Source organism: Cetorhinus maximus, chromosome 13, assembly GCF_964194155.1.
Source record: "Cetorhinus maximus chromosome 13, sCetMax3.hap1.1, whole genome shotgun sequence".
NCBI classification, from domain to species: Eukaryota; Metazoa; Chordata; class Chondrichthyes; order Lamniformes; family Cetorhinidae; genus Cetorhinus; species Cetorhinus maximus.
The window spans coordinates 33,517,450-33,530,739 of record NC_135891.1 but is presented as its reverse complement, the minus strand read 5'-3'; the positions used below and the strand labels follow the sequence as shown (position 1 = coordinate 33,530,739).

The 13,290-nt window shown below is 41.3% G+C and overlaps 1 protein-coding gene across 1 annotated transcript in view; it reads right to left on the bottom strand.

Annotated features, from left to right (window-relative positions):
* Window positions 1-13,290, bottom strand: part of LOC144688534 (collagen alpha-1(XIV) chain-like) — a 203,560-nt gene that overhangs the window by 172,952 nt on the left and 17,318 nt on the right. Inside the window, exon 3 of the mRNA XM_078555234.1 lies at window positions 8,533-8,637. Coding sequence (XP_078411360.1) covers window positions 8,533-8,637 — 105 coding nt within the window. The remainder of the gene's footprint in view (window positions 1-8,532; window positions 8,638-13,290) is intronic.

Genomic DNA, 13,290 nt, shown 5'->3' with positions numbered 1-13,290 from the left:
AGCACTATTTTGGCAACCTGCCAAGGGAGTCTATTTGATATAAAGGTATTCAGACCAGGTTTGTTTCTTTTTGGCATGCAGCAGCTCCTCACTTACACACAGGAACACAACTTATAACTGATCTCATGCTTAAAAAATGGAACCGCCTCTTCAGCCTTTTAAAATTAAATGCTTCAGGGACATATTTACGGGGTGAAATTTTCCTGTTTTTCATTAAAAGAGGAATGTCTGTTTCTCTTTGTGATTAGTAAGTTGCTATCAAAACCATGGAATATTCAGCTTCGAAATGTGCAATTATTGAAAATGCAATTTGAACACAGTTTTTTTTATAGAAAAGGACAGCAATTGAGAGAATTCTTTCAACACAGAAGTTAATTCCACTACAACTCCCAAGATGCTTTGACATTTGACTCCGCAATAGCTTTGGTCGAGGGGCACCATGTCCATATGCCAGCTTCTTGCATTTACATTGCTGAAACAAGTCTTAACCCAGAAATCAGAATCGTAAATCCTCAAAGAATCTGGATTTCCCTGCTCATGTGCAAGTGAAATATTGTTACTGTCAGTTCATAATGACTTAAAAACAGCATCATCTTAAATTTATATAGTACTTTTAACATGATAAAATGTCCCAAGGCATTTCACAAGGGTATATATAATCAGACAAAAGTTGGCACTGAGCCTAAGCAGGAAACATTAGTATAGTGGCCAAAAGCTTGGCTGGAGCATCTTAAAGGTGAAGAGAGGGGTGGAGCCAATTCCATGGTTTGAGGCGTTGGCTGAAGGCACAGCGTTCAATGATGTGACATTGAAAGTGGATGATGCACAAGAGTAAGGACTGAAGAAACAGAGTTCTTGAGAAAGTTGCAGTATTGGAGATTACAGAGATGGGGAGGGGGCAGTTAATTAAAAACCATGGAACTGATTTGAAAATATAGATGAATTTAATATAAATAAATAGTGAGAAATTTGGATCACCCCAATTTGATTGTTTTGAATATTATTTGCTGCTTCCAAGAAAAGAGCGGGGTTTAAACATATGGATGAGAATTATCTTTGGATCAGGTATCAATGAAGGTCAGTAAGCAGAACGGTGAGGGGTACTCATTGGTGCACATTAGGATGAAGGCAGCAGAGTTTTAGCTGAGGAGTCTAAATCAGTAATAAAGTTAATCATGACAGAGATCATAAATCCAATCAATGAGTAGGATTTTCAATCCCGTGCTTTTCTGCAACCAGCAGATTATTTTTCAGAAGGCATTAACAGACATTTATTAAAAAAAAAACAGGAAAAACTCTAGTGTTAGGCTATCTTTTCAATGTTTTGTTAAAATTCATGTAATGTTGGATAGAAATATTCTTGTTGGCCACAAAATGAGGAGGAAATTCCACCCGTTGATCTAAAATACCCCAGGATAAATGAAGAAAGGTAAATGCTAAATTACTATTTATTAAATTGAATTGTTGAACTTCGTCTGGTTGTGTTGCCAATAAGTAAGTGGAACTTGGGACTGAGTTGAAAATATAAATGAATCAAATACAAATAAATGTTGAGAAATTGAGATATCCCGAGTTGGCATTTTATATGGTATTATTTGCTGCTTCTACAGACAGAATGTATCCAGCCCTAGTGGCCTAATGGATAAAGCACTGGCTTCCTAAACTAGGGATTGTGGGTTCATGTCCCATCTGGGGTGGGATAAAGTTTGACCCAGAAACAAATGTCAAAGCTCCTTCTCTAAGACATTAGACTGTCTGTGACAGTCAGGGAACTTTCCTCAAGTGTCAGTGAGGGAACATTTAGGAGACAGTGATCATTGTATTGTACATTTTAGGATGATGATAGAAAAGGATAGGCAATCCAGAGTAAGAATAATTAACTGGACGAGGGTAAATTTCGATGGGGAGAGAATGGAGATGTGCCAGATAGACTGGAACGAAAGATTGGCAGGAAAAGCTGTAGCTAAACAATGGGCTACCTTCAAAAAGGAATTGGTTCGGGCACAAAGTATATTCGATTGAAAGGGCAAACAAATCCAGAGCTCCCTGGATGAAAAAGGAGATAGAAATTAAGATAAAGAAGAAAAACTGTACTTATGACAGGCGTCAGGTAGAAAATACAATAGAGAACCAAGAGAAATACAGAAGGTTCAGAGGGGAGGTGAAAAATCACATTGGAGAGGCAAAGAGGGATTATGAGAAAAGATTGTCAGCCAACATAAAGGGGAATCCCAAAGTCTTCTATAGGCATATAAATAGTAAAAGGGTGGTAAAAGGAGGAGTAGGGCTGATTAGGGACTTAAAAGGGAATTTACACATGGACGAAGGGGCCATGATGAGGTATTAAATGAATACTTTTCATCCATCTTTACCAAGGAGGTAGATGCTACCCAGGCCATGGTGACAGACGAGGAAACCCTGTCACTAGAAGGGTTCAAAATTGATAAGGAGGAAGTGTTGAACAGACTGTTGGTACTTAAAGTTGACAAGGCACCGGGACCCGTGCACGATGCATCCAAGGATATTGAAGGAAGTGAGAGTGGAAATTGTAGGGGCACTGACCATAATCTTTCAGTCTTCCCTAGACTCGGGGGTGGGGGGAGATGTCAGAGGGCTGGAGAATTAAAAACATTATGCCCATGTTCAAAAAAGCCCAGCAATTACAGACCAGTCAGATTAACTTATGTGGTGGGCAAGAGTCTAGAAACAATTATTCAGGATAGAATTAGTAGTCACGTGGAAAAATATGGGTTGATAAGGAAGACCCAGTGGATACAAAATTGGCTGAAAAATAAGAAGCAGAGTGTACTGGTCAATGGATATTTTTCGGGCTGGAGGAACGTTTGTAGTGGAGTATTGGGACCCTTGCTTTTCTTGATACATATTAATGATCTAGATCTTGGTGTGCAGGGGACAATTTCAAAGTTTGTGGATGATACGAAGCTTGGGAGTGTTGTAAACTGCGAGGAGGACAGTGTAGAACTTCAAAAGGACATAGATAAGTTGGCAGAGTGGGCAGATAGGTGGCAGACGAAGTTCAATATGGAGAAGCATGAGGTAATGCATTTTGGTAGAAAGAACATGGACAGACAATAGAAAATAAGGAGTGAAATTCTGAAGGGGTGCAGGAGCAGAAAGACCTGGGTGAATATCTGCATAGATCATTGAAGTTGGCAGGACAGGTGGAGAGAGCAGTTAATAAAGCATATAGTATCCTGGGCTTTATTAATAAGGGCATGGAGTACAAGAGCAAGGAGGTTATGCTGAATTTATATAAGACACTTGTTAGACCTCAGCTGGAGTATTGTGTACAGTTCTGGGTGCCGCATTATCGGAAGGATGTGAAGACATTAGAGAGGGTGCAGAAGAGGTTTACAAGAATGGTTCCAGGGATGAGAACCTTCATTACGAAGATAGATTGGAAAGGTGGGGACTGTTCTCCTTGGAGAGAAGGCGGCTAAGAGGGGATTCAATAGAGATGTTCAAAATCATGAGGGGACTGGACAGAGTAGATGGGAAGAAGCTATTCCCGCTCGTAAAAGGATCAAGAATGAGAGAGCACAGATTTAAAGTGATTTGCAAAAGAAGCAAATGTGACATGAGAAAAACTTTTTTCATACAAGTGGTTCGGTTCTGGAATGCACTGCCTGGAATGCATTGTAAGTTCAATCGAGGCATTCAAGAGGGTATTAGATGATTATTTGAATAGAAACAAAGTGCAAGGGTACGGGGAAAAGGCAGGGCAATGACACTAGGTCAAATGGAGAGCCAGTGCAGACATGATGGGCCAAATGGCCTCCTTCTGCGCTATTAAAATTTTGTGATTCTGAGAGCCAATGTTTCCTCTGAGAAAAGGAAGCCAAAGGTATAAAATTATCCCCCATCCCATCCTATTTGGATGGGATGGGGAATACGTTTGTACTTTAGTCACTATGGGCCCAACTTTCCTGTTGAAGGTAGCACACAGCAACAGCTGATGCTAAACTTTCCATTGTCAATAGTAGTAACTATGCTTACTGCCAGGTTTTCAATCTTATAAGTGTAGGGAGTTACTTAAAGAACTAAGGCCGGAATTTTCCCTGAATTGCCCTAAGTGTGGTGGCAGACATGAATAAAGACGTTATTCCCACCAGCCGCAAGGGTGGGCTTTTGCGCCATTTTGTCTGCTTCCCACCTCATTAATTATGCAGCCACAGGAAACATGCTGTATTACTGGCAGGCAGCCTCTGAATCAACCGCCACACCATTACCTCTCTATTTCCTCACTCCAGATGCCATACCTAAACTGCAGACGTGCACATAGTTCTCAAGGCTTGCAGCCCAGGACTGCTCCAGTGAAAACATGGCCCCAAAAACCTTTTGGAGGCCCGTGTGATGTCCTCCACCCCCATTCTGGCCGCAGGAGGTCCAGCAATCTCACCACTCCAGCTTGAAAGGTTGTGGCAGTGCTGGTCAATGCCAATGATACACAGAAGAAGTTGACCATCCAGTGCAGAAAGAGGATGAATGATCTTATCTGTGCCACCAGGGTAAGGAAACCATCTCATCAATCTAAACTCACACACTTAGTAAAGTGATGGAAGGGGTCATCGACAGTACCATCACACAGCGCTTGCTTAGCAATAGCCTGCTCACCGACGCTTGGTTTGCCAGGGTAAAGCCAGGGCCACGCAGCTCCTGACCTCATTACAGCCTTGGTTCAAACATAGAAAAAAGAGCTGAGCTCCAGATGTGAGGTGAGAGTGACTGCCCCTGACATCAAGGCCACATTTGACTGAGTGTGACAACAAGGAGCCCTAACAAAACTGGAGTTAATGGGAATCAGGGGGAAAACTCTCCGCTGGTTGGAATCATACCTAGCACAAAGGAAGATCGTTGTGGTTGTTGGAGGTTAATCATCTCAGCTCCAGGACATCACTGCAGGAGTTCCTCAGGGTAGTGTCCTCAGCCCAACCATCTTCAGCTGCTTCATCAATGACCTTCCTTCCATCATAAGGTCAGAAGTGGGGATGTTCACTGATGATTGCACATTGTTCAGCACCATTCGTGACTCCTCTGTTACTGAAGGAGTCCATTTTCAAATGATGATATCCAAGCTTGGGCTGACAAGTGACAAGTAACATTTTCACCACACAAGTACCAGGCAATGACCATCTCCAACAAGAGAGAATCTAACCATCGCCCCTTGACATTCAATGGCATAACCATTGCTAAATCCCCCAGTATCAACATCCCGGAGGTTACTATTGACCAGAAACTGAATTGGACTAGACATATAAATACTGTGGCTACAAGAGCAGGTCAGAGGCTAGGAATCGTGCAGCGAGTAACTCACCTCCTGACTCCCCAAAACCTGTCCAGCATCTACAAGGCACAAGTTAGGAATGTGATGGAATGCTCTCCACTTGCCTGGATGAATGCAGCTCCAATAGCACTCAAGAAGCTTAACACCATCCAGAACAAAGCAGCCCGCTTGATTGGCACCAGCCACGCCCACATCCCATGAATGAATAAAAAAACACAAGGCCATCACACATTCACTGGCATCTCACTCATTGTCAGCTCACGGGACATCACCACTCACTCTTTCACACACACCCTCACAAAACCAATGATGGCAGATGAACAGTTGCTATTCACAATTGATGTGGTTTCTACGGTTGCAAGCAAATAAATGTTCACAAGTGACGTGGTTTCAGGTCAGTTCCTTCACTTGATTCTTTCAGATATCAAATGATGATTTAAAAATCACTTTCAAACAGAGTTTCGCAACTGAGTGCAAGTTAACACTGTTGCACGCAGCATTCTGTCAAAATTTTCAGGTAGGGAATCTCCATCTGGCCTCATCTCCTCTGGAGACTGCCTCCTCACCATCTTGAGGCCACTTGCACAGATAAACATGTGCCCCCACACACATCCTGGGATACCCCGCTTCCCCAAGCAAGCCCTAGCCCTGCAGCCATTGAAAAGCCACCCCTGCCTTACCACTGGTCTGCTAGGTAGAGATCTGCCCATGAGCACCCCTAAAAATGATGTGGTGCTGCCTGTGAAGCCTGGAACTGATGACTGCGAGTGCTGCCAGAAGCAAGGTGGGCAAATGAATCTGGAAGTCCCGAGCGAAGTGCAGGTCACCAGCTGCACGTCACTTATGTACCGTTGTGAGACACGCCAGCATGCAACCCTACTGACGTGAGCTCATAATCCAGTGCCGGGGTGGGGAGATGATTTCGGCGAGCAGGGCTTACAATGAGACGCTAAGGTATTGAAATTAGGTTCCCGACGCGTGGTAGCGGGAAACACGGCCCGCCATTGACGGGTCAAGCGGACGATCGCAAACTGGTTTTACGACAACGTGAAACTGATTTTCACAATCTCCCAATATTTTCCGCTCCCGCCCGCTATGACATTCGCTGCAAATGGGAGCAGAAAATCCCAACTTATGAGTGGGGGTGTAGAGTGAGGACCATTGAGTTGGGGATGGAAGGAGCAGAGGGGTGGGGTGTGCTGAGCAGCAAAAGAGAGAAGAGCAGATAAGTACAGAGATGAAGCTATTCACCAAATATTTCATAACTCCAAGCAGATTTCAGGGAAAGGGGAGGTGGAGGGGCTGTGAAATGCACTTGTTGGCCTAACATTTGTGGGCATGGTATTTTAGCATTCAGTCCTCAGCTACACACTGTCGATCAGGTGCCCTCCTACGACAGTGATAGCAGCAGCCACAGCTGGCCAGAGGCCAAAGAGGAAATGTGAGTAGCCAGAGATTGGTGGCCAGCATTAAGTCATGGTTCACATCTATCGCTATAGAAAATCCTGAAAGTCATACATTACCTCCAAAGAAATAGTGAAGATCATAGAATGGGGAGGATGGGTGAACTGTCAGAAGCAGCATCTTCCACAGCGAGATTTAGGTGAAAGTAGACAGAAATCCAACAAACTCCACATCACCCTCACCTCACACAAAAATGTTCCGAATTTAAATCCAAAAATTGGTCCAGTGTTTCATCAGGGAAATTGCCGATAATAATATTTAAATTTTGTTAGCAGAAAATGGAAACATTCTAGTGAAAACTCACATATTCGAGCACAATATTAGTCAGACTTGTTTTTTTCACAGAAACTGGAAGGACAGTACAAAATGTGAGATGTATCAAAAGGTTGGTAAACACTCCTTACAGAAACCAAAGCATGAAAAGGTGGGAGGTAGGGGGAAGGGTTGTAGAGGAAGACTGTTACACACAAAGCATTAATCTGCCTTTTCTCTTTACAGAAGCAGTACACTTCCAGCATTTGCAGTTTTTTCTTTGTTTTTAGACATACCCTAAAGTAAAGTTTATCTCACTTCTATCAGCTTAAACTCCATACAACTTCAGCTGCTTCATGTCTTTTATCATTTCATTGATGTCAGTGGTTTAATTCAGAGAAATTGGGGTTAAACTGCCAATGGAAGAATTCCTATGGTTATTCAGCACCCCTTGTACCTGACAATAAGATGTTGCCAAAGGAACTTTTCCATTATTGTGACTGCATGGAAGCCTAGAGAATGATGACATAATTTCATTTAATATGAAAACCCTTAGTTCTATTGATCACTCAATGGCTATATCACTGCCTGTAGTACTGAGACATGTACCTCAGAAGGATTCCCTGGATGAAGAACTGTAGCTATGAGGATAGATTGGAGAGGTTGAGACTGTTTTCCTTGGAGAAAAGAAGACTGAGAGGAGACGTCATAGAGGTATTCAAGACCCTGAGTGGTATAGACAGGGTAAATAGTGAGAAACTGTTCCCACTCAAGAGAACATCAAGAATTACAGGGCACAGATTCAAAATAATTAGCAAAAGGAGTAAATGTGAGGTGGGGAAAATTTTCTTCACCCAGAGGGTGATTGGAGTCTGGAACAAACTTCCTGAAAGGGTGGTGGAGGCAGGTTCGATCGAGGTATTCAAAAGGGAATTGGATTGCTACCTGAAAAGAGAGAACGTGCAAGATTACAGGGATAAGGCAGGGGAGTGGGACTAGGTGGACTGCTCTTTCAGGGCACCAGTGCAGGCTTGATGGACCGAATGGCCTCTTTCTGCTCTGTAAAGATACTGTGATAGGTTCACTCACTGGTCATTACTGTTAGCTGATCTCACCAGGGCAGCAGTCGGAGTGCTATAATTGACCTCACATTAATGAGCTAGGAAGAGAGAAGTACCAGTAAATGTTCCCACTCCTGATTGTTTTCCATTAACCTGGATTGCAAAAGTCACGGTACATTTTGTTTTCTGTATTACTATATGTGAATGTGAGATGAGGATAGAATTGGGCTGTTTAATGATCTCATCACCCCTACACTCCACGGCCAAACATCCTACTGGCATTCATTGCCAAGTCCTGAACAGTCACTTGGGTGAGGTACTTAAGTGTTAATGGCAGCCATGAAATTCTACTCCAGCATCAATCAGCACCATCAGGAGAGATGGGGATGAAAACCACGAATATACTTATGCGGAGTTTACTTTTCACCTGTGTAAAAAAGGTCCCCTTACCTGCTGATGGCTTTACTCGTACTTTATATCCCTGTTTGTTGCCATCAACCTCTTTCCATTTCATCTGTAGTCTGCCTTCAGACAGAACAGTTAATTTCAATCTACCTAGTTGTAGGATCAAAAAAAATCAAAGAAACTGTTTAAAATTAATTTTATAAACAGGTTTAGACATGTAAAGAAAAGACGAGGACCAAAATGGGTTTGAAGTAAAAATGAAAGCAACATGAGGATAAGTTTAGAGTCTAGAAACTTGTAATGTCAGTCTTGGGATTCTATCCACCTCTAGTGCAAGACACTAGCAGGAGGGCTGACCCTCTCAAAAACTGCAAGGCAAGCTGCTCCCACTATGTTATGTTTTGACTATGGGTGTTTTGTTGCATGCTTATCTGTCGGCAGGCAAGTCAATTACAATATATGGCAGACGCAGAGACCAATATGAAATGAAACACATACTATTTATTTACACAAGCAACAGAGCATTAACATGATGTGTGCTTCTCCAGCCAGACCCTACTCTAGACTAACATTAACCTGGTAACCCTTGCAACACAGCTATTGGGTCTTACAGCCATGTGGTCAATCTGCTCACAGTCTCTTAAAGGTGTACTGCACCTCAGATTACCACACGCTAATTGTTGGTTCTCAGTGCTGGGAATTCCATTCCACTATCAATTATATCATGGCAAAGATTGGTAAAGAAACAAAGAAAATTTGGAAATGATAAGGTGCTCCAAAGAGGAACATAGAGAAGTAGGGTTCGGTTTTGTCGTGAAATCCAATAAAATATCAAAGGTTGAGAGCTTTCTTAAAGTAATTGGTGATCACCCAATGACAATCAGGCTTTTGTTATCTCCTAAGAGTATGCTGTCATTATTAGTACCCATGCAGCCACATGACAAACTCCACTAAAACCAAAAATGATTCTGTGATGATTTAAAGCATGTGATCTCACAGGTTCCTAGAAAGGACATGTTAATTTTCATGGGTGACTTCAGTGCTCGCGTAGAAGCTGCCGACCAGCCCTGCAAGGGAGTCATTGGTAGATGGGTCATAGGGAAATGCAACAATAGTGGAACACTGCTCCTTCAGGTGTGTACAGAACACCATCTGACCATATCCTTCATGTAATACAAAACTATATGAATGCATTTTCATTCCAATTATTGCTCACTGATTGACCACATACTGGTCAGCCAGGGAGCAGCCAAAGATGTTAAGATCACACAAGTTATGATAGGCGCCAAGTGTTAGATGGCCCACAGATTCATCCATATAAAACTTCATCCACAGACAGCTCCTTTTCGAAGATGCTGTCAGACCTGCTGAGTTTTTCCAGCTATATTTGTTTTTGTTTTTGTTTCAGGTTTCCAGCATCCACAGTATTTTGCTTTTATTATAACAATGTTAAAATCCCCTTGCAAAATTAAACGTTGCCAAACTAAAAGCAGCAGAAGTGGATGATCAGTTCTATCAAGCTGTGTAAGATTATCTCAGCACTGTCAAATTAGAAATTGACAGAAGAAACTTCAGGAATGCCTTCTACTCTGTAGTCAGTAAGACCCTGGTGGCAAAAAACCCTAGAAAACACCAAGACTGGTTAGATGAGAATGGCCCGGAGATCACTGAATTGAACCCGAGTGTTCATAATCAATACTCCATTGTCAGGCTGTCTGTCTGACATCAAGTTATGGATAAGTGAGAACTCTCATTAACCGAACATTGGTAAGAACAAAGATATCCTATTTATCCCTGCCAAAACTTCAATATCCTAGACCCTGACTCAGATCCCTTCCAGCTGCTCATTCAGGCTCCCCAACCCTGTGTCCAATACATAGCCTTGCCCTTTGACTTTACCCTCCTATGTATTCTCCTCCCTACCCCTATTCCACAACCAGCAGCAGAGCCTTTAGACATCCCGCTCCTACACTAGAAGTATTTTCCTCAAAGGCTCAAGCTTTAATATTTCCCTTCACGTTAAAAGCCTCTTCTAAACTTCTCTTTCACTCACACTTTTAGTCATTCAGAACTCCACAGCTTATTTCCAATTCAGACCTGCGATGATCCAGACATTGCATTAAGAATGATGGTAGGGCTATCAGCAGTATTATGTTTTGCAACTTCCAGTGTCCGCGCCTGTATATTAAAATATGGAAATTAGGAAGTTGCTGTCCAATTTACCCTGTCACTCCACAAGCTTTGCTTCACCGACGCACATGTGCACCTATCTCAGTAATTCTCCATCAAATGCTAACAGATTTGTGTATTTCCAATATTTTCTGTACTTTATTCATGATGTTTTTAATTTTGTTGATGCTTTATTACCAAAGAAACAAGTTAAAATCCCCACGGTATAATACTGTACTGTAGAGAACAATAGCATCTTTATTGTAGCAATAACAATGAGCAGCCACAAATCTTTGCTAAATGTAACAGCTGTGTCGATAAAAATTGTACTTCCTGGGATAATTACACTTTGATCTGTGATGAAGACTTTCACCCTCATAAACTTAATTAGCATTTACTGGTATTATCTTTGTGACACTGAAACAGGGCAATCACTCTATCCAGCCACTGAGCCGAAAAGGAACAATAGCCACTTACTACAGCTGTAATATACATCAATAAATTCCTCCTTCAAGCAGCGGCTAAATTAAACAAAATCAATTAGGCTGTGCAGAGTGTAACCTAAACAAACTGAAAACTCATTCCTGCTATTTAATTTAAAAACATTAATACATTTCACAAGATATATTTCAAACAGCAATCCTATACAGCTATGAGCAGATAATTAGTTATGAGATTGTCAGAAGAAAGGCATACACTGGGTCAGTAAATCTAAAAAGTGCTTTGTTGCTGCATTCCTCATTGAAATGAATACTGAATGGAACGAATAATTAACAACTACCGGTATTTATTTTAAATTCACTTTTATCTACAGCTATAACTCAGATTTTATATTTACAAAAATGCTACTCAGTTTTCCTATTTCCTGTACAGCATCCATTAAACATTCAAATGACAGAATGAAAGTGAAGACCACAAAGAAGAGTTCACATTGCACATATAAGACACGTTTGTCCTGTACATGAATACAGAAATTGTCATGCTGTTAAATGGTTCAGGGGGCACAAGAGAATATTGCACATAACTTATGAACAATTGATGTTATTCAACCCTAAGATACTAAAATTGTTAATATAGCAGTGTTAGCCCAACTCTTTGACTGGCTTCTTATACATCATGATAAGTTCCGAACATCTATTAACAACAATTTTATATGTAGGTAATAGCCATGTCTCTTATGCAGCATTAGCTTTAAACTTTATAGTATTGGCTTGTAATTTATAACAAAAATAACAACTGAGATAAAGAGTGAAACCAACAGTATAATTTTCTAGTTTCATTTTAGTATATTTTAATTGCTCGGCTTAAGACTGAACTTGGCCAAGAAGTGAAATTCAGAAGGAACCTGGCATCCAGAATTAAAATGTGTATCTTTGGCATTTAAAAATAACATTTTAAAATAAAACACAGCAGGTCACCCCTAGTGCTGCACAGAGTCAGATCTTATGATATTTAGAAGTGAAGGTGCCTTATGTAATTTAATGCATTATTCTCTTGTCAACTGTAACGTGGTCAGTCTCCATACAATTGCAAGGTCTAAATAAGGATCATGAGATCAGTTGGAGGTTATTTGCATTTAGGAACACACTGGAGTTAATTAAAAAGTATTTTCTGTTGCTTGAAAAAATTTTCCCATAAATTTTCTTCCTTTATACTTTATTCTAAGTATGACACAGAGATTTTCATCTTTGACAAGATGTGGCAGCTGAAGTGCAATGGAAAGCTATTGAAACTTCTACATTTACAGTGTTGGCCTTCCACTTGCATTGTGTATGGTAAGCTGGAAGATACAGTAAAGGTTCTAAGAGAAATGTGTCAAATGAATAATAAAGTATTTTTGATTGTTTTCTGGGAAATGTGGGCTCATCAGAAAAGCATTAAGGGCTAAAATTTGCCACGTGCTGTATTTTAGGATAGGTCTTTTGCTGTGTTACTGATGGTAAGTTGGATGATACATGGTTTTCTAAAGTGAGTAGCATAATGTACATTGTATTATTCTGCTCCTACGGCAAAAATATGTGTCCCTAAGGCCACAAAGTTTACTAAGTAGCTGGCAGATGAATTCATTTGTAGCTTAACTACTGGTATAGCTTCATATACGAAGATTAATTTTGCTTATCTACAGGTGAATAACAAACAAAGGCTGCAGACCTTCCGACTCTGGAACCTATGGGCAGAAATTTATGGCCCCTCCCACCGGCTGGATTTTCCAGTACTGCCAAAGTCGATGGACTTTAGAACGGCTCACCGCATTTTACCCCAGCACGACGGGGCCATAACATTTCGCCCTTTGTTTCCTGAAGATATGAAAGGGGGAGCAGAACACAGTGGCCAGAAATAGTTTGGCAGGTAGGCCCTAGCACTATAGGCTCAAGGCCAGATAGTTAGGGAATGGTTGGGCATTGGCTCAGAGCCCTATACAAGGGCAGTCATGAATGGGTTGGGTGGCAAGCAGAAATTGCTGCAAATAGCTGTAGGTGCCCGGAGTTCTCAGAAAATTGGTCAAAAAACTGAATTGGTTTCAAACAAAAGGAAAATATTCCCAAATACCTGAAAACCACAAACAAGTCACAGCTAAAACAGGGGTGAGTGAATTCTGAATAGATTTATGCATTGATTATGCTTAAACTATGT